The sequence below is a fragment of the Phacochoerus africanus genome, chromosome 9 (assembly GCF_016906955.1).
Source record: "Phacochoerus africanus isolate WHEZ1 chromosome 9, ROS_Pafr_v1, whole genome shotgun sequence".
NCBI lineage: Eukaryota > Metazoa > Chordata > Mammalia > Artiodactyla > Suidae > Phacochoerus > Phacochoerus africanus.
The window spans coordinates 27244466-27267085 of record NC_062552.1 but is presented as its reverse complement, the minus strand read 5'-3'; the positions used below and the strand labels follow the sequence as shown (position 1 = coordinate 27267085).

Sequence of the window (22620 nt, the reverse complement as noted above, 5' to 3'; positions counted from 1 at the left end):
TATAAATTATTAGAAGATATTGGGTATAGTTCTCTGTGTTGTATAGTAGTTCCTTGTTGTTTTATATATAGTGGTATGTATTTGTTAATCCCAAACTCCTACTTTATCCTTTTCCTTTTCCCCTTTGGAACCTTTGGTTTGTTTTCTATATCTGTGAGTCTATTTCTGTTCTATAAATAAGTTCATTTTTATAATTTTTTTAGATTCCATATGTAAGCAATATCATATGATATTTGTCTTTATCTGACTTCACTCAGTGTGAGAATCTCTAGATCCATCCATGTTGCTGCAAACAGCACTATTTTATTCTTTTTATGGATGAGTAATATTCCATTTTGTGTATGTGTGTGTGTGGTGTGTGTATTACATCATCTTTATCAATTCCTCTGTTGATGGACATTCAGATTGCTTTTATGTCTTAGGTATTAAAAATAGTGCTGCAGTGAACATTGACGTGCATGTACCTTTTCAAATTGTATAGTTTTCTCCAGATTTATACAGAGGTGGGATTGCTGCCTTGGAACTCCCAGTCATCACAGTGAAAAAATAACACACAATTCTTAGAAGCTAGTTGTAGAAAAAAAATTATCCAAGAAAGAAAAGAGAGTAGTAGAATTAAATAAATAAGGGATTGAGTGCATATAACCTGACTATAGGGTAAAGACATGGGAATGAGCTATATTCAGTACAAATTGCTACTGTAATATTTTATGACTTTTATGTAACTCCTTGATATTCAAGTTTCTTATTCAAATAGAAATTACTATTGCATACACAGGACTGGTGGTATTTTTGCTGTGCACTATGTTTTATTTTTATGCCAGGTTATTAATTGTTTAGAGTTGACATTAAAGTGAAATAATTATTGCACAAGTAAAGAATGCAGCCTTTGAAATAAGGATAGAAAGTTTTGTTCTGTTTTGTTATAGTTGCTTTAATTATTGGGTAATATTTGGTTAAGGCCAAGATTATAAATTAAGAATGGCTCGAGAAATGTGGAACGCTTTACTTATCTCTTTAAATTGGGGTCTATAAAACTTTACTCAAACATAACAAAAATATCTGTTCTTCAAGCTATGCCATCATGCATATTTTTATTAATAATAACAATTGTTTAATGATCTTTTGCCTGTGATTATAATGTGTAGCATCCTTTTCCTGGACCACTTACTAAGGACTTGCTGCACAGCATCTCCATTTTCCCAGCGATCCTACAGGATAGGAATTATTTACTTGATTTTAGAGATGAGAAATGTAAGGCTCAAAGAGGTTAATTTTCTTCTCTTAGTTCACCGAGCTAGAAAATGGTTGATCCAAGATTCAAAGAGATATATAGGGCAGATGTTTGTGGAAGAAAAGGAAACACTGGAGAATGATTAGGAAGAATGAGTCCAAAAATAAAGGGAAGATTTAGCAAGGACGATATCTGAATTAAAAACTTGCGAATAGGCAAGAATGAGAAGAAGGAATAAGATGGATGAAGTGGAAGTTTATCTAGTTTTCTTGACTATTTATCATTTTGCTCTGGAAGCTTTCAAAATATATAAAAGAAGAGAGAATAATATAAGGATTCCTCGTGTATCCATCACTCTGTTTCAATAATTATCGACTTGTGCTCAGTTTTATTTTCTCTATATCCCTCACTGCTACTGAATTAAGTTAAAGAAAATCACATGACAGATTATGTCACTTCACCCGTAATTTTTTCAACATAATTTTCTAAAAAATAAAGTCTTAAAAAATTAGCAAACCTAAAAAAGTCATTAATATTAAATATCTGGTCAGTATTGAAATCCCCCTAACAGTTACCTCAATGTCTTTTGACAGTTGTACATTGCTGGAAGATTTCTCAAAAGCTTGCTAAAAAGTCCAATTCTATTTACATTAAAAAATTTTTCAGTTGGGTTCTCACTGTTACACTGAATAACTCTTTTTAATTCCCTGTTAACTCCATACTGTATTGCTTAGAGCAGCTATTCTGAGTCTTTTTCATTCCCATGCAAGCCCAGATCCTGAGCACTTGCCAACCATAGTCCCAGAGGAAAGCTTTACCTCCAACCATGAAATAGATGCTAGGGGCATCCAGTGACAGTCACCTGATCTATTTCCCTTTCCTCTTTTCATGATACCCTACATATCAACAAAACATTTCTTTTGGTTATCACCTATGCTCTTCTTCCCTATGGTCTTAGAACTTCTATAGGATCTAATTCTAAGGCAAACCCTCCTCTGCTCATCCCAGCCCATTCTGACACCACTGAGATCGTATGCCAACACTTGTCCTGTGTTATCTCTTCCCTGTTTTCTTCTTTTGATGCCCACCCAGCTTTTCCTGTATGCCTATACATGCTTTCAGCTTCAGTGGTTAAAAAGGATGCATGATGAGAGGGATGGGCAAATAAATGAATAAGAAGACAGAAAAAACAAAGAGCGCAACTTTTTAGCACACTGTTTTGGCTTTCCTTATGTACAAAATACTACTTTTGAACTTTAAAAATTTTCCTAATGTTACAGTAATCCTCCAGGTAATTTAGGTCTCTTGTACCTAATGATCCCTGACTGGCTTCTCTCTGTTGTCTTTCACGAGCACCCAGCCATTGATTCTGATCAAATCATCCTTTGTAAGTTTACCTCCATGCTTTCCTTTTATTCCTGTTGCCATCCTTCACATAGGGATCTTACACATTTCTATGCTATGTTAGGACTGAAAGCCCCTAACTCCGCTACCTGCTGAGAGATGTCCCAATTTCTCACTCGTCCCATATATACTAACATATTAGTCTTTTTAAGTATTGTTCTTATCACATGATTCTTTGCCTATAAATCTTTGAATGCTTCCCTATTGTGCATCGTGGAATCTGTAGTTAGGCTGGCATTCAAGGGCTGCCCTCCACAGTCTTGCCAAGTGACCACTCCCATCTTTGTAGCCTATGGCTCACTCCTCCTGGCCAGATTCTATGTCCCAGCAGGTGGGTTCCCAAGCTATTCCTGCTGAGTCTTCCTAAGGCTTCAGTCCTATGAACCACAACCTCCCTTCCTTTCATGCCCTACTCCGCAATTTTCCTAACATGACTCGATTCTTATTCCTTTCTTCCCTCTGTCTTTCTGCCTGCAGTGCCCTTGACCCCTTTCTTCCTGACAGATACCCCTTCCTAGTGAAAAAATTTAAATAATGGCTTCCCCATGCCCATGAATGATTATGTTACAGACTAAACAAGATCTCTTGAGAGCCTCAGGAAAAAAAAAGTTATTTTGGTTTACCAAGATCTAGATTCTGATGCCTTGGTTTGGGGGCTCGTGCTGTGGACTCTGGCCAGGTTGAGTTTCAGGAGAAGTCACTTTCTAGGAAGTGCCGGAGAAGTGAAAACTCGTAAGAGGGCTGAATTGTGAACTCGGTAAAAAGACTCTTAAAAGTAAGAGCATCAGTAAAAAGTTTCTTCTTGCTGTTTCTTTTAGGACTGCTACTCATTCTTTCTTTCCTCCCAATTCCTTGAAGTATTAGAGTAAAAACTGTTTTCAAAAGCAAAGATAGATGCCTCCTTGCACAGAACTGATAGAAGGTTTTGTTTAAATATGATAAAAAATAAAACAAAAACAGAATAAACTTTCATGTTTGTGGTTGTCTTAGTCTGTTCAGCCTATTGTGATAAAAATACCACCAACTGGTTGATTTAAACAGAAAACAATTATTTCTCGCAGGTCTGGAGTCCAAGATCAAAGACACTGGCAGAGTCTGGTGAGGAGCCCCTTCCAGGTTCAAAGACAACTGTCTTCCCACTCTGTCCTGACACGGTGGGAAGGTTGTGAGAGAGCTCTCCAGACTGTTCTATAAGTTCACTAATCCTGTTCATGAAAGCTCCACCCTAATGGCCTAATCACATCCCAAAGTCCCCACCTCCAATACCATCACCTTGAGGGTCCGGGTTTCAAATTATGAATTTTGGGAAGACATAAACATTCACTCCACAACACTGTTGTATGAAGTACTTTCAGTCATGAAACACAATGCAGAAAGGGAGAGAAATATGTGTGTGTATATATATGTGTGTGTGTGTGTGTGTGTGTGTGTGTGTGTGTGTGTGTGTATATATATATATATATATATAAAACTATATATATATATATAGTTTTGTTTTGTTTTTACGGCCTCACCTGAAGCATATGGAAGTTCCCAGGCTAGGGGTCAAATTGGAGCTACAGCTGCCAGCCTACACCACAGCTCACAGCAACACTGGATCTGAGCCGCATCTGTGACCTACACCACGGCTCACGGCAGTGCTGGATTCCTGATCCACTGAGCAAGGCCGGGGATCGTAACCACATCCCCATGGATACTAGTTGGATTCATTCCCACTGTGCCACAATGGGAATCCCCAAGGGAGGGAAATAATTTGTGTGATTTCTCTTCTGAGTTGTCAAACATATGTACTAGTTGTGCAAATTTATGTTATTAGCCATAACAGAGCCCAAACATTCCTCTCCACTTCCTCTATTGACTTGTAGAACAATACCCAGGTTTTGTTGGTGGCGGTGGTGGAGGTGGTGGTTTGTTTGTTTGTTTGTTTTTTCACTTTCAACATGTCATGGCTGGTGAGATTTTTACAACTGAAGTATAATGTACATTTTAATCCAATTGTGGGCTAATTGGGAGTGAATGAATAGTTACTGAAACATAAAAGTTTAGAACTTGGTACATGTGTGATCTTCTTTGGTTTATTTAATGTATAATGGATATCGCTGAGACTCAAAATCATCTTTTTTGTGACTTTCCAAAGTTTACGTAATTTATGGCAGACTAAACCAGTTGACCTATTAATTTAGCTACTAGTATCAATACTTAAATATGTGCAAAAATTATGATATTCATAATATAAAGCTGAAACTAGACAATATTACAGTGCATACACTATATATAAAACTTCATGCAAAGTGGATACTTCTACTTAGGCTGCAGTAGGAATAGGGCCCAAAGCACTTATTCTTAATATCTGGGGCGCTCTTTTTTCCCATTGAGCACATCGCTTTTAACAGGCATTATAAACTCAGATAATTCCTAAGTGATTGTTTTCCTTGATGTCTATTACTCAATTCTGAAGATTTTCTAATTGTTTTGAATTTTATTATAAATACAGTTATCAAAGAGCTTTCTTGGAGTTACCATCATGGCGCAGGAGAAACAAATCCAACTAGGAACCATGAGGTTGCAGGTTCGATCCCTGGCCTCACTCAGTGGGTTAAGGATCCTGCATTTCTGTGAGCTGAGGTGTAGATCGCAGACATGGCTCAGATCTAGTGTTGCTATGGCTGTGGAGTAGGCTGGTGGCCACAGCTCCAATTAGACCCCTAGCCTGGGAACGTCCATATGCCGTGGGTACCGCCCTAAAAAGCCAAAAAAAAAGAGCTTTCTTTTTTAAAAAAATTTGAACTCCTTATTAGCTTTCCTTCTGTTGTGAAAAAGTAAATTGTTCTGTATATATGTAGGCAATTACCAAGGAAGTCTGAATTCTTTCAAATGGTGCTTAGTATTTTAAAGCATGAAAGCTGTAATAATAGCTTTTTTCAGTTTTGGGGGTGATAATGACAGTTCAGTGACTACAGAACATTAACCCAAGGTATACTTACATTTCATTAAGTATCCAGATCATGTGAAAGTTCATTGCTAACGTTCTACTCTAATGGATTACAGTGGAAAAAAACAATATAGGTTTCAAAATTACAGTTCTGAAGATGGTGAGGCTTGTTTCTAAGGAAATTCAAGTAATTCAGTGTCAACACTGGGATGAACGTTTTCTATCAAATCTATCATACTTTTCATTTTTCTTATCATTGGTTTCTACCTCACATTTAACAACTATTTCTCAGCACTTACCACATTACAATTAAAAGGAGGCTTCCTTTTAGTCATAATCCTTTTTAGTCAATGTGATTCAGGAGCATTTAGATATTTTCAACATAAGCATTGCTATCAGATACATTTTCCCAAGATACTATTTTACCCAGATCCTCTCTTTTTCAGGATTTGTATTGCTCTCAAGATCAAATCTAAATGTGTCAGATTTTCAAGATCCTTTGTAGAAGTTACACAGATTAGTCCTAAGTAAATCTGTTTCATATTCATAAGTGTGATAATCTTTGTGTTTAACTTTAGGTTAAAAACATGTATTAACATGTTACTTTATCATCTTTGCCTCTGTGTCTGCAGTGCCGGTCTTTCAGCTTGGACGGCTAAAAATAATCTTTATTCCTTTTTTAAGGCTTATTCATGAAGCCCTGTTAGTCTGTTTCATCCTACTGTGGACCCACCCTCGTAGTCGTGAACATACAGAGCACGTTTTTCTTTCTCTGAGTTACTCTTACGGTGTACTGCTTAACTCATTATTTACTCTCCCCAATGGCCTGAAAGGCTATGACGTTATCATAAATTTATTGTCAGTACTTACATTATTTTAATTCAGTGTGTCTGGGTCACTTCAGGAAAATGTACTACTGTGAGAAAACTAAGTGGAAACCCACAGCCTTGAATCCGTTTCTCTGGAAATACTAAGAGCTGCGTTTCACTCACATCTTAAAATTGACCCTAAAAGTTTGCTGTGTTGCTGATGCATACATTTATTTGTTTACTTTTTCAACTCATCAAATCAGAATAAAAAGGTAATTAATGAAAATGCAAGAGAAGAATGTTAAAAGTAGGTAACGTGGTAGTTTACGGATTACCATTTAATGTAACTGGGTTTTCGTACTGACCTACATAATCAATCAATGTACCTTCTGAAAAGTCTTATACCAATCAGGTATATCATCTTTGTCTCTCTATATATAGTCGTTGTGGTTATTACTACGTCACAGTGTGATTGAGTTAACTAGCTGGGGAATGTCCTACCTTCAGATCAGGTTTGGTTATACTTCATTTTTAGTTATCATTCTTTTCAGGAATGTAACCCACCATTTTTTTTAAACTACATTTTATTTTGCCTTTCTTTGCACAGCTGAAATTTTCTATAGACTTTATATAATACTTTTCAAGATATCTACTCAGGGTGCTGAGAACCAGAAATCCTGATGAGTTACCTGACTTGGTTGACATCAGATAAGCTTGTTGAAATTGTGTAATCTGGTCCCTTGGATCCTGGGCCACTGTATTATCGGTCATGCAAGAGAGACTGTCATTCGTTCTACCTTTGATGTGCTAGAATCATCCATTGGCTGAGTGACTTCAATTACTTTTTATAAACAAAAGCCTTTAGCTATTCTGGTAATGCATTTTGTTCATTTCCAAACTCAGGTAATTTGCTACATGAAGCTACCTTGCAAATCAGAAATAAATTCTTAAGACATGCTGATGAATTTTGTAAAGAATACCATGTAGTATAATACTGTTTTTTTTTTAAATTCCTTTCTTGTTAAAAAAACAATGTCATACTGCTCCAGACCTATATTTTTTAAGTTATTTTGCAAAATAAGTTTATAAAGTGGACATTTTCATTTCTTTATCTCAATGTCCAAACATCATCACATTGCTCATTATTGCATAGTAAATGCATTATTTAATAATTATGGATGTGACTGAAGATTTTCTATGTGTTTGATTTTATAAAGAATATGTACAAGACATAGGTGAGGCTGTTATCACTAGCTTCTCCCTTCTCCTGGCACCTCATGCCATTTACAAGTAAGGAAAGGATCACAGGAGGTCATTAGAATGATGGAAATTGTTTTTCCTGGAGTTCCTGTTGTGGCTAGGTGGTTAACGAACCTGATTAGTACCCATGAGGACTTGGGTTCAATCCCTGACCTTGTTCAGCAGGGTAGGGATCCGATGTTGCTGTGAGCTGTGGTGTAGGTTGCAGACATGGCTTGGATCCTGTGTTGCTGTGGCTGTGGTATAGGCAGCCAGCTCCAGCTCCAATTCAACCCCTAGCCTGGGAACCTCCATATGTCGTGGGTGTGCACCTAAAAAGACAAAAAACAAAAAAAAAAGAAATTGTTCTTCCCAAAGAAAATTTGATTGACTTATGTTTCACTGGTAGTATAAAAAATGTCACCATCTTATATAATTTCAGCATGGCTCAGTATTTTCTTTTACATCTTTTTTTTTTTTCATCTTCTCACATATGTGCAGTGCATCCAGTACATTATCCTAGCTCTTGCTGCCATGTGTCTATTCCCAGGCATTCCATTCCTTCTCATTTCTCGACAGTTTTTGTTCTTTGGTGTCTGTCACTCTTTCCAACACTACTCCTGGCAATTTCAACATACAAATAAGAGATCCTTCTAAAGACTAATGCCTTTCCCTTCTCTCCTCCTATGATTTTGCCCTACACATTTCTCAGCCACTGAGTCCCAATCATATCCTCGATAGCATCATAGTCTGTAACGTCAAATCTTGTAGAACCTAATTCATGCATTCTCATCTGACCAACACTCTACTTATATGTCTGGCCCCTGCTAGTATTCAGTGTCCCTTTATTTATTTATTTACTTATTTTTAACTTTGTGCTGTGAAAGTTTGCAAAAGGAGGAAGAATAATCTATAGAACACTCAAGTACCATCAACTGGTTTCAGTTATCAATTCACTGCCCAATGTTTTGGTTCATCTTTTATGATTTGAAGGAAATACAAGCCAAATACAATTTCATCTAAAATTATATTAATATATACATATATTTAAAAGATAGGATATATATTATCTTTTTTATTATAATATCAGTCAATGTGAAAAATTAGCAGTTCCTTAATATTTGACTGTCCCTTAGTCCCAGCAAGACCTCGCATTCATTGATCCTACCCTTGTTTCACTGCCCCTCACGTCCATGGCATCCCCTCCCCTCTCGTTAGTTTAAACCCCAGGGTCAGTCATTATAGCCACTCCACCTTATATACACTCTCAATTCTACTTCCTTCTCTCACCCCTGCAGGCATGGAGACTAGCTCACAACCACAATGACTACCCTCATTTTAAATTGATGACCCAGTGCATCCTTGATGCTGCCCCGCAGTCATGTGCTTTAGTCTGTTCCCTCCTCTACCATCCTGGATGACTGCTCGATGCCCCTTTGCTCGTACCTCTCACAGGCCTTCCATAATCCCAGGTCTTCTCCTTTGAACACCTTGCCTGCTGTTTCACTGAGAAAATGGAAGCATTTCTAGGAGAATAACTTCCATAGCCCTACCACCACATCTGTCTTCCCACAAGCACTTAGACCTGGCCTTCTGGCTTGGCAGTACAAGAATCTTTTATGGTCTTTATTCCCTGTGCTCTAATTACTTTATTTTTGCAGATCCTATCTTTTATGGCCCATTCAAAGACCTTCTCTCAGAAATTCCCTATATCCCCATCCCACCTCCCACCCTCCCTTGTGGACCTAACTTTCACTCTTTACTGGAGCAATGCATCGTAAATCAATGATACTTTCATAATAAAATTTAAAAAAAAGAGTTACATACACCTGCTATTTTAGTGCCTGCCCTTTCAGTTCCTCTTAAACTCCTCCCAATAGAGCTTTTGCTCTCATCACTCCGCTAAAATGACAACGTGAAGTCATCAATAACCTATCATTAAATCTGATGAATGCTTAATCCTCGTGTTACTGGCTTTCCAGTAGGGTATGACATTCTTGAGGACATCTTTCTTCTTGATACCTTGTCTTAACTTGGCTCTCCAGATGTCACCTTCTTTTAGTCTTCCCTTGCTGGCACCCCCTCTTGTATTACACCTCCTATTCATCCAGGGTCCCTTGCTGAGCCACAATGGTAACTCCTGTCTCTGCAGTTTCTTGAATCTGATATAGGGCCTTTGCTTGGCTGGTTTCCTCTGCTCGGGATGCACTTCTTCAGGATAGCCATCTTTATGATTTCCTCAATATCTTGATCTCCTCAATTACTTTTAAGGCATTGTTCAAATGACATTTTCTCAAAGACACCTACCCTGCAAGCCCCAAACCCCCATTTCTCAATTTCCAGGGACCTGTGCTCCTCTTTATCCTGCTCGAATTCCCCTCCAATAAACATCATCTTTTAGCTTATCACATAATTTACCTCTTCTATGTATTGTTTGTGGTTTCTTCCCCTATTAGCATGGAAGCTTCACAAAGGGCAGGGATTCTGTCCTTCTTGTCTGGCACATAGTAGGTGGTCAATTGAATGATTTTCCCTTCTTTCAGCATCGTTTCACTCCCATTGCTTCTCAGAGTCAGTAATGATTCTGTTTCCAACAGTTAACTTGGACTCTTGCCGTCTTAGGAGCCTGTTTGTTAGAATTTTTCTCTCGGCATTTACCTTTATAATCATATGTCCTTTTTTGTCCTTTTTTTTTTCTTTTACCTGTTCTGTCTGCTAGGCTAATTTTAGGAAGATATGTTTAATTTTCTGGTCTTCAAGTCTTCTCATACCCTTTCTTATCTTTGGTCCTTTCTGAGCTGTATTTCTATTTCTAGAAAATTTTTTTTTCTCTCTCCTAGTTTTCTGAGACTTTATTCTTCACAAGTTCCAGAAGTCTTGCTTTTCCCTGGAAATGTTTCCCACGAAAAATCTGGAGCACTGATTTCTACTTCTACCCTCCATCTACCTGTCGCCTCCATCCATCCTTCAGGGAACCTTGAGCACTGTGATTTGGATTTGCCCTGCACTCAATGGTCTGCTGAAATGCACTAAATTACTTAGTGCTACAAGTCTGTGTATAGTCATTTGTTTATTTTATTTATTTATTTATCTATTTATTTATTTTGTCTTTTCTAGGGCCACACCCACAGCATATGGAGGTTCCCAGGTTGGGGTCTAATCGGAGCTGTAGCTGCCAGCCTATGCCACAGTCACAGCAACGCCGGATCCAAGCTGTGTCTGTGACCTACACCACAGCTCGCAGCAATACCAGATCCTTAACCCACTGAGCGAGGCCAGGGATCGAACCCGCAACCTCATGGTTCCTAGTCGGATTTGTTAACCACTGAGCCACGAGTGGAACTCCTGTTTATTTTCAATATACTTTTATATCTTCTATTTTAGAAAAATGCATAAATATTTGTGTATACATTAATATATGATGTATTTCACTATTTTCTGTTGTATCCTATTTTTACTAAAAGTAAGCAATTACTAGGTTTTTCTCTATTGAGTATCTAAAATTGTTTCATATTCTTATCTTTAACAGGTCATCGCTTTAGTGATGGATATATTTACAGATGTGGACATTTTCAAAGAAATAGTGGAGGCATCAACTCGAGGGATATCTGTATACATTCTGCTTGATGAATCCAACTTTAGTCATTTCCTAACTATGACTGAGAAACAGGGCTGTCAAGTCCAACGTCTTAGAGTAAGAATTCTATGTTTTGTTATCTTTTTTTCCCCAAGTATTTTATTTCAGTCAGATTTCAGGCATAGTAAGCTATATTGCTCCCAATATATACCATGTATTGAAGGCGGTAATCACAGAAGGGTCCCCTTATACTTTTCCAAATGTGACTCCGCAACCATCTTCATGATAGTTTTATATGATGTTTTTCTTGATGCTGAGGCACTTAAGCTTCTGAGTTAACTTTGCTGCCAGTCATAATTAATGCTTTAGTTGTGCATGCGCAACCTTGAAAGCCCTGGCTTGAGTGATTTTCTTCGTTCAGTGGATGTTGCGTATCACAATCTGTTGCCATAGTGTTTTCAGTCATGTTTGTTACAAGAAGGGTGGGTTCTAATCTTAGTTATTTTGGCATCATGTTTCTATAACCCGAAAGGGTCTTTTACAATAAGACCCCAAGTGATTTATGCAATCACTCTCTGTAAATGTAAGTAATATCACCTGTTTATCTTAAAATATGTATTTTAAGAGGCTATTTTCTTTGAGTATTTCTCCTTTGGGTGGTGTTTTGACATATACTTTTCACTGTTTTGGTTGTTGTTATGCGCTTTTTTAAAAAATAATTTCACGTATACTTTTTCGGTTACTAAGCTTTTATGTAGTCATATATTTTACTTTGCAAAATATTCCCCTTCTAGCCATAATTTTTACTTTATATTTACATATGATTCTAGAATATTCGAGTGCGGACAGTAAAAGGCCAAGATTATCTTGCCAAAACAGGAGCAAAATTTCATGGAAAATTAGAACAGAAATTTCTGTTAATTGACTGCCAGAAAGTTATGTACGGTTCCTACAGGTAAGATTATTGTATTTACCTTCAGCATTATCAATCATTTATATAATTTATTAGTTTCAAATTTTAACGCAATCTGCTTGGTCATTTCTTAAAAATAAAAGAAGAACCCTTGCATGGAAGCTTGGAGACTTGAGTTCAGTTCTGGCTGTGCCTCTAAAGAAGTCGTTGGGCAAATCACCTAGCATCCACGGGCTTCAAAATGAGGGAGCTGACTAATATCTCAGATTTCCTACAGCTCTATAAGGCTAAAAGCATTTTTGTTCCTTACAAAAACAGTATGAACCATGATAATTGCTCATAAAAAATAGAAACTGTTTACACCTCGGAGAATCTGTCTAAAGGATTGCTCTTATTTTAGTACTATTAAGAATTTGATGAATATCATAATGTCATCATAAGACTACTGAAAAAATCATTTGAGTCTGGCTACTAAAAATGCCATGGTAGACAGTAGACAAGGCTATTCAGCCCCAGATGTGCTATCTGGCGTCTTTCTAGGCTTTCACTGGTGGAACGCATCTACTCTGTTCTAGCTTGGCTTTTAAGTTGCATTCCTGGGCCTTACGACTTATCTGCAAGGCAGTTGTTCTTATCTACATTTTATAAATGATGAAACTGAAGTTCCAGAAGGTTCAGTAGCTTGTCTAAAACTTCAGAGCTAAGGGCTAAAAGGTGATTCGGGACTGGCAACGTCCAGAATATAAGTGCTGCTCTAAAACTCTCATCATTTCGGGGCATAAATCCTGAATGGAGTCCATGGTAAGGCTGTATCAGTAGGCAGATAAAAACACCCACACACATGCGAAGTGCTAGGTCACCAGAGCACATGTCTCACAATTAAAGACCTCGAGAAGAAGCCAGAAGAGCTGTGCATCTCAACAGGACAATGTGAAGGGAAATTTTGCCTTTCCTCTTAAGAACTTAAAAGGTCCAAGAGAAGGAGGCAGCATGTTGAAGGGATGGACATGGACAAGCTACTGAACTTGGTTGCACTTTAGTTTCTTCCTGCATAAAAGGATGATAATCATAGAACCTACCTTGTGCTGTTGTGACAATTCAATGAGTTAATGCATCCAAAGCCCCTAATGTGAACTATTATTTTAGGCCTGTTATAACTGTGAATATCTACTAACTTTCCCTTTTTTAAGCTCAGGGACCCTTTTTTTGAAAATCCTGTTTGGAACTTTAAAGGAAAACTTGTTAAGAGCAGAAATTACAGCTAATGCTTAAAATTAATGAATTCTTTTAAAGAGTCATTATATGGGTATCTATTTGTTCAGACCCACTTGATTTTAGAGGGACTTTAATTGAAATTTTAATTAAAATGTGAGTTCACTTGGCTTAAAGAATGGTGTTTAGTCTCATCATAATGAGTACTTTCTATTTTTATTATTTAACTCAGTTTTGAAATTACCTTCAACAATAAATTAATGTCAGCTTTGTCTTACTAGGTATTAATAAGTGCTATCTGTTGAGATGACTATAGCTGAGCTACTTTAATTGATGTTGGGAAAAACAAACAGCCCACACATCTATACATGTAACAGAAATTTTATCTTTCTATCTATATCATAAGCCAGAGGCAAAATTTAAGTTACTATTTCTGGAGGTGACTATGGAATGAATGCCTAGGACCACAGATTATTAAGATTCATCAAAATTATTATTTAATGACTATTATTTCATATTAATTTTAAATATACTTCTTTAAAATAATTGATGGGCATCAGCTCTTGTCATTTTTGTTTTTTTCTGACTAATCATCATGGACCTTTTTATTGTTAACAAATATCATAATAGGATCTGGTAGAACAGTTATGAACCAGTATTTGTAGAAACTGGTTAAAATGTTACTTCCTTTTGATTAAAAACAGCCTTTGTCTCTCATATCCTGGTATTGCCATTGGGTTCCTTGTTAGGCAAATCCAGAATGCCACCTTCTTTAATTCAAATTTCTTTGCCATAAAATGTCTTTGCATTCTAAACTCCCAGCATTTCTAGAGAGATCTGGCATATGTACTTACATCATGAGGGCAGTTTTATCAGGAAACACCAACAGGTGTTCTGCCACATCATGGCAACTGACAATGAGGAGATAAAAAACATATATACTTTTTCTGATCAATGTGTGTAAATCACATTTTGAATTGGATACCCTCCTTTGAAATTGTCATATGAAAACCAGGAAGATATTTAGTAAAGTATCATCCACAAATTTGACTAAGAGAGAATTTTATGGGTTTTTTTGATCTTATGATCGCTGCTTTGTCTGCAAGATTTCCACTAGTTCATCAATCTGTTATATAGTTTCTGACATCAACTTAATATAATTTGTTTTCTCTGCTCAACCGAAGCATGGCCATTATTGCTTCCTTCCTTTTTACATAAGTTTCTTCTCCCACACAAATTGTTCTCCCACACTTTTCAAGTCTGAACTTCTGGGCATCTAATCTCTGTCAAAATACTGCTTAATTCTTACTGTCACTGAGGATTTTCTCACATTTGACAGCTGATTATTCATTCCTTACTTGCTGTTTCTAACAAGTTTTATATTCCTGTCTTCAGTTGGATAGAAAATTCCCCTAATGATTCATGCTTGTACCATTTCTTTTAAGTTGTCCTGGTGGCCCACATATCTGTACATGAAGAGAACTTAGGAATTTCTCATACTGTACACTGAGGCAGCATACCAGATAACATTAATCAGAATAAAAAGGTTAAGTCCTACCCTGTTTAAAACATTTTATGTATTTAGATTATTGCTCTGCACATTCTTTTATGAGTTCCGTTTGCTTTTATTATTGTCTTCCCTGTGTAAACAGTAAGCTCCTCTGCCCTGGAGAATGTCTTTGTCTCCCTTTTCTTTTGTATTAGCCCGCATTATATCATGGCAATTTTTGAGACATAGCAATTTAGCAGTGGCGTTTTCAACCTAGTAACTTTGTATATTACATTATCGAGGTTTTCTAAAAGAAGATTTTAAATGATATTTGAAACCTCAAGATAACTGTCACCTCTAAACTAGAGATTAGAAGTTCCATAAATTACGATAAAGTAGTTACAAACTTCAGTTTCCTAGTAGTTGTATTCTCTGTGGAAAGATCTTAATTGGCAATCTGACTGGCACGGGATTGGAGGAATTTACTGTGTACACTGAGTTAAGTTTCGGATGCTTTTTAGGGGCTGGAGACTGCTGCCCCAAAATTCTGTCTCTGTTTACAGCCCCTGGCACCCTAAACTTCATTCACCTGTAAGCCACAGAGATGAAATACCTGCGGTAGCACAAATTTGCATCATGACATATTAGGACCATAAGGAATGGTAGTGAGTGTGCATCTGTCTCCTCACTCTGGACGGGAGGAAACGGAAGTCCAAGCTCCTGTGGAGTAGACAGCTCAGTGGAGGCCAGGCCTCTCAACTCTTCCTCTGGCACCAGCATGACTGCACCCTGCCAGGGTGCTGTATATGAAATACAATGTCATATTTTACTCCACAATCTCTTAGTAGACAGAGATGCAAAATGCACACCAGGCTTTTCTTTGTACTTCTGGAAATTATGGCTGGATTCACAGCTAGGACTTGAGTTGCTTTATTATTTAAAATAGGAATATGGCAAAGGGACATGCATTGCAAGCATACCATGATTGAAGACGTTCTAAATGATGATAACTAAGGAAAAAACCAAAAATACTCTCTTATCAACCTTAAACGGCACTTTTTTTTTTCTTAGTCGAGCTATGTGTGGTCAGCAAAATTGCAGTTTGCCAATTTTGATTTCTTTCTTTCCAGCTACATGTGGTCATTTGAAAAAGCTCACCTCAGCATGGTCCAGCTAATCACAGGACAACTTGTCGAGTCCTTTGATGAAGAATTTAGGACGCTCTATGCCAGGTCCTGTGTCCCCAGCTCCTTCGCTCAGGAGGAGGCAGCGCGGGTGAAGCGCGGCAAAGCCTTCTGGGAGAACGGCACGTACCAGCGTTCCGTGTCTTCCTTCGCTTCCGTTTCCAGCCAAAGAAACCTTTTCGGTAGACAAGACAAAGTTCATCACCTAGAGTCTAGTTACTTCAAAAACAGAGGGATGTATCCTCTCAACGAACACGACAAGTATAACATAAGAAATCTTGGCTACAAGCCTCATTTTGTTCCCAACTTTAACGGGCCAAATCCAGTCCGTCCGCTTCACCCCAGCCAGATGAATGCAAACTGGAAGAGGCACAGCTATGCTGGGGAACAGCCAGAAACAGCACCGTACCTGCTGCTTAACCGAGCCCTGAATCGAACCGTCAATGCTCCTGGTCATTGGAAAAGGCCTTCGGATAGTCTCAGTGTGACGTCCTCGTCACGGGGAGGCTACGCGGGCCGCCAGAACACACCTGCCCAGAGTTTTGCCGACCGACTTGCCCAGAGGAAAACAACGAATCTTGCAGAAAGGAATTCCAATGTGCGGAGGTCTTTTAACGGGACAGATAATCACATCCGCTTTTTGCAACAACGCATGCCAACCCTTGAACACACCACAAAGTCGTTCTTGCGTAACTGGAGAATTGAATCCTACTTAAATGATCATTCAGAAGCTGCACCTGATTCGAACGGATCAGCCCTGGGTGACCGGTTCGAGGGCTACGATGGGCCTGAGAATGTGAAAGCCAGTGCTCTTTATAATCACTCTCGGCTTCGTTCCTCTTTTGTGTTTAAACCGACTTTACCTGAGCAGCAGGAAGTAAATAGTTGTACAACTGATTCCTCAAACTCAACTGTCATTGGTTCCCAGGGAAGCGACACGCCTAAAAAGGTCACAGACGCGCCAACAGGGGCGCAGCATCAGACAGACAAACCCTCGCAGGAGTTGACCCCCAGGGTGCCGTTGCAGTCAGAGGCACCAAAAATGCATACCTTGCAGATTCCAGAAAGCCACCCAGCAGCCTTGCACCCAAATACAAATGGTCCTACAGAGTCAAACAACTATTTATATACAACCTTGTGTGTAAATAAGCAGACAGAAAACCTAAAGAATCAACAAAATGAAAATCTGCTGAAAAGGCGAAGTTTCCCGTTCTTTGACCACTCAAAAGCCAATTTAGATCATGGAAATAGTAAACATTATGTGTACAGTACACTTACCAGGAATCGAGGTAGACAACCAGAAAAACCCAAAGAGGACTTGCTAAAAAGTTCTAAAAGTATGCACAATGTGACCCATGGTGTGGAAGAGGAAGAAGAGGACGTTGTTAAGAGAGAACCTCCAAGTGCAACTACTACTAAGTCCATTTCCATTGCTGCTTTGCTTGATGTGAATAAAGAAGAACCCAACAGGGAACTCACTCCCAAGAAGGAAGTGAAGGGTTCCCCAAGTTTTTTGAAAAAGGGATCTCAGAAGTTAAGGTCATTACTTAGCCTTGCCCCAGAAAAGAAAGAAAATCTGTCCAAAAATAAAGCACCTGCCTTCTATAGAATGTGTAGTAGTTCTGATACTTTAGTCTCTGAGGCTGAAGAGAATCAAAAACAAAAGAAATCAGAACCTAAAATTGATTCATCTCCTAGAAGAAAGTGTTCTTCTTCATCCAACTCTCAAGGCAGCATCCACAAGAGTAAGGAAGATGTAGCAGTTCCTTCATCTCAGGGGGTGCAATCGCCATCTGATGAAAATAGCCAAGTCATGCCTTCTTCCAGTCCAGTTGAAAGCAAGTTCTTAGAAAGAGCAGGAGATGCTTCTGCCCCAAGATTCAACACCGAGCAGATCCAATACCAAGATTCAAAGGAAATTCAAGCCGTCGTCCCTGAAAGAAAACCAGCTTCTCCAAGACGAAAGCCCAATGATGAGCTTCTAAGAACTCATTCAATTGACCGGCGCGTTTATAGTCGTTTTGAGCCATTTTGCAAGATTGAAAGTTCTATTCAGCCGACCAGCAGTAAGCCAAATACCAGTACACACCGCCCAGAAATAAAATCCACAACTGTGGGCAATAGTTACGGGAGGTCCAGCCCGATGCTTAATTACAACACTGGTGTTTACCACTCATATCAGCCAAATGAAAACAAGTTTCGAGGATTTATGCAAAAGTTTGGAAACTTCATACACAAAAATAAATGAAATACTGTAATTATGAAATAGATATTAAAGTACAAAATGAATGACTATAAATATTTGTCCAAAAACCTTGTGGATGGTTTTTGTAAAATGCTAATAGATTTCAATGAGGGCAGAATTTTGGGTATGATGTATATGCCAGCTTACTAATGTACAGTAAAGTTATTATTCTGAGTGATAAAGTTATTTGTGCTTAATTACACTGTAGATGGAATATCTATAAGTACATGATTTTTAAATTGTGGTGGTAATACAGATGTAATGAAATTGTTTTCTTCAGACTGAAGATCTTCTTAAGTCTTAAATGGAAATTTTAGTGGAGAGATGGTATATGCATTTTAACCATTCATTACACACTCTTTCTTTATTAAAAAGGATCATAACATTCTCAGTGGTCCTTTATGTCTTTATGAGGTTTTCATATCTTCCAATTATGAGAAAATAGGACAAAGCCTTTGTGGTTTTTAATTACATTAAAATTCTACAGGATAACTTGTATTTTATTAATGTTTTATTAATTTTTCTTTGGAACTGGTTGGGCAACAACAGTGCAATTTAAACCACATAGCTCAGCACATTTTTTATTTTTCCGGAGGCATACACAAAATATCAGCCTCAGGTACTTAATACCAGCCTCGGGTAGTTCACGTACACCATAGAAATTTATTTTCAGGTTGTGCTTATTTTCACTTTGGACCAAGGGAACCTGTACTCCACTCACCCATCAGCTGCTGATCTTTTATAGTCATTCCTTCCTTCCTGCAAGTCAACAGGAATTTGGAAAACCTGAATTATTCCTCTTCTTTTTCTAATATAAGGAAGCTTTTAGAAACAAATCTCTGTGTAAATTTTTATCTTGGATTAGTATGACAATGCTTAGGTGTTTTGCTTGCAAAAGTCTTTGCTCTTTTTTATACTGTGATTGCCTAGTATTTTCTTGAGAGTACCTTGATAAAACTGAAAACTGGTACCTGGCCTGGCTCTTCCATGACCTTGGGCATGGTTGAAAGTTTTAAATCTTTCTGTATCTGAATCTGATGATGATATACAATTCATAAGATACTTTCTGCCTTTCTTAGAGTAATGAAATTAAAAACTCCAAATCCATTACAGAGACTAACATGGCTTTGCTTCATCCGCAAAGAACAAAATTCAAGAAACAGTGCATCTTTTGCAAAGTGGAAAGTATTTCTATGGCACTTTAAATATATTATTTAACACCTTCTAAGTTGCCATATGGGGCAGCATGTTGTCTTAAAAAGTCAAGATTCAGTCAAATATTATCTTTGTCATTCTTAAATAATTAAAACAATGACATTAAAATATCTGCATCATTAAAATAATTTCCCATAGTATTTTAAAATCATAGTAAGAAATGTGACAGGATGAAACATGCCAGCAAAAAAGAAAAACTAACATTCGGAGCTAGAATCTGAAGTCCCCACAACAATATTTTGAGTACAATATTTTTAGTACCATTGTCTTCCTCATTTATAGGTGATAATTGAGACACTGGGACTCAGAGAGGTAATGCTCCAGTCCACACAACCAATAAGTAATGCTACTAAAGTGTCTGTAACACTGTTCCATCATATTACCTCCAAACTGTGTTCAACACTTGTCTCACCCACACTGCTGAGAATTAAATGAGAGAATATTTATATTTCCTGAGTCAACACCAATCAACCCAAAAGGTTTAGTTGAATTCTACCAGACAACAAAGGACAGGCAGAGGTTAAAATAATCTTAGTAGGTGAGTTTACTCTCTGAATGTAACCTGGGAGGCCAGTTTTAATTCCTAGGCAGCTATTTTGATCTCCTTCCGGTTGACCGCTGATGATGAGAGGAAGGGGAAAGAAACGGGAAGTGAACCTGCCTGTAACCTGCCTTCAGGGTAGAGAAAGTCTTCGGCTAGGTCAGAAACTAGGCAGGGAGTGGAACCAAATGTTAAATTCATTGTCTCAATAAATATTCATCATCACCCCTGCCATTAGTACCTCCTTTTGGCAAATGAGAAAACTAAGCCTCAGAGAAGTTATATTGCTTTCCAAGATCTACACGGCTCCTAATTGGTAGAACTGGGATTTAAACACAAAGCCTGTATTTTCAATACTTTACCACCCCATACCTTGCTGCCTTCTACTCCACTATGCTTGAAGAATCTTCTTTGAAAGTAGTTATCTTTTTCTTTTGCTATCTTGTTAACAGTTGTAGAAATGTATAAGTAACTAGAGCAACAACATTTTATACACCTAAATCCAGACTAGAGTACTCAGTGTCATGTGATTCATAAAAGTAAGTTGTAAACTCCCATTGTAACAGGGAATTTCCGAGTACTACAGCCTGGGATTTTCCAAGTATTACAGCCTGGGATTAACTATTACTGAGTGTTACAGTTTGGAAAATTTACAAATTTCCTAAAACTGTGATAACATAAAAATACAAAATAAGAGGGAAAAGTCATTTGTCATGAGGAATGTAGTCAAGAAGATGTACAAAAAACCTTGATTTTTAAAAAAATGTCCTTTGGAATGAATATTTCCTTATAATCAAATAAGGAATTCAGTTGCACTAAGAAAATGTTTCTGATTGTTAGTGTGTTAAATTTTAGAGTCACCTGGAAATTGTATGATCTTCATAGATTAGTACCAGATCATTCAAAAGCATTAGAATTGAGGTCTAATAAGTGAGAGAGATTTTTCACTTTGCTCTTAGAAAAAGTCATATCTGTGATTCTGGGCCATAGTCCTTTATCCGTTTAACAAAGGCAGAACCTGGAGTTAACCAAAGCAGACTGACTTTAATATTACCCATCCTTTGTTACTGTTAGATGGGGCATCTTTCAGAGCTTAGGGGATAATGGGCTAATTGTCATTAGACAGCTCTGAAATTGGAAGTTCTGAAATTTACAGCAGTGCAACTGAAATTGCATAAAGCTGAAATTACATAAAGACTAGAGTTTTAATCATGTTTAATTACATGCAAAAGCCTGTTCCCTTTTTGTACAACAGCTGCCATCATTTCTGGAAACACAGATAGCTTTTAAGTAGTTCCTGAGTTCCTCCTCTCCCTGGTAGAGTTGGAAGCACGGGCCTTCATTTCACCCACCTGTGATGGGTAGCTTGGGCTTTTTCACAGAAGATTTATTCCCCTCTGCCTTTTTTCTTTGATTATTTTCCTTCTGTTTTTTCCTCAAAAAATATCCGTATGTCAGTACGTATATGCAGTAACTTTCCAAAGTTTCTGAGGCTGAAAAACTCCCCAGGCAAGCACCCCATGAGCAAGCACTGAATGCTTCAGATAATCTACTTGGAGTTTTGAGTTTTCAAAAAATACTCCCAGACTTCGTGGATATAATAATTTCAAGCACTATATTTTCTTTTACTCCCCATGGAGTGGAAAGATAATGTCACTTAGAGATACTTTCGTATTAAAGTTTGGTTAGGCCATGTTTTCCCTCTACATAGCATATTGATTTGTAAGCAGAAACTCAGGAAATTAGGTACAATCTGAAAGCAGCTCTTGGCGGATCATTTCAGAATAGTTAAAGTGGCTGTATCCTGAACACATTGGTATCCTTCTGTTTCAAGGACTGGGATTAGTCAAAATCCCAACTTGGTGTATTGAGGTCTGAGTATATGATGGCCCTCTACATTTGTGGAAGCAAATTATTTAATCAAGAGTGCATCTAGTGTGATCCAGAGGACAAGGAAGAAAGTTGAACTATGGCTGTCCTCAACGAAAACCTTCCTCAAGATAAATCCAGTTTTTCCACTGGTGCTTGTCTATTACTATTCCGCAGATGTTTGTCTTCTGTGAATATCTGTGGATTCTTAATGTGCCTAAGGTTGAAGGGTGTAAAAGTAGAATCATTGTCTCGTGTAATGTGTGACATACATGTGATGCTGTTAAAAAAAAAAAGCTTATCAAAATGTTCATTTTGGTTCTAGAATATTTCAGAAAGAAAAAGATGAAATTATAAACCAAAGAGAGTCAACTTTTTATACATAAGCGATGCTAGCAAATAAATATACTTCCAAATTAACTTTTGTTAAATCTGATAAATGAATATTAAATAATTTTGTACAAAATCAGTATGTCATAAGTTGTTTATTTTTTATCCTTATACCCTGGATTTCTCTACGGAAGCTGTTTTTCACTTATTATGTCATGAATTTAGATTTTTACACATTTTAAAATATTTCTCAAAGAATTTTGAAATCTCTTAAACAAAATCTTTTATTTTAACAATTCTATTTCATATAATAATTTATCCATTTTGATATCCAATGACAAAACTCTTCTCTTTACAATATCATTACACATTCTCTTTATTTCTATTTCTACTAGAATATAGTTGTTATTTTAAATAACTTGCGGCT

The 22620-nt window shown here is 37.4% G+C and overlaps 1 protein-coding gene across 1 annotated transcript in view; it reads left to right on the top strand.

The window, feature by feature from the left end:
- The window catches only part of FAM83B (family with sequence similarity 83 member B), an 81864-nt gene extending 59555 nt beyond the window's left edge, over window positions 1-22309 (top strand). Inside the window, exons 3-5 of the mRNA XM_047796670.1 lie at window positions 11148-11312; window positions 12026-12150; window positions 15940-22309. Coding sequence (XP_047652626.1) covers window positions 11148-11312; window positions 12026-12150; window positions 15940-18241 — 2592 coding nt within the window. The 3' untranslated portion in view covers window positions 18242-22309. The remainder of the gene's footprint in view (window positions 1-11147; window positions 11313-12025; window positions 12151-15939) is intronic.
- The last annotated feature ends 311 nt before the right edge of the window (window positions 22310-22620 follow it).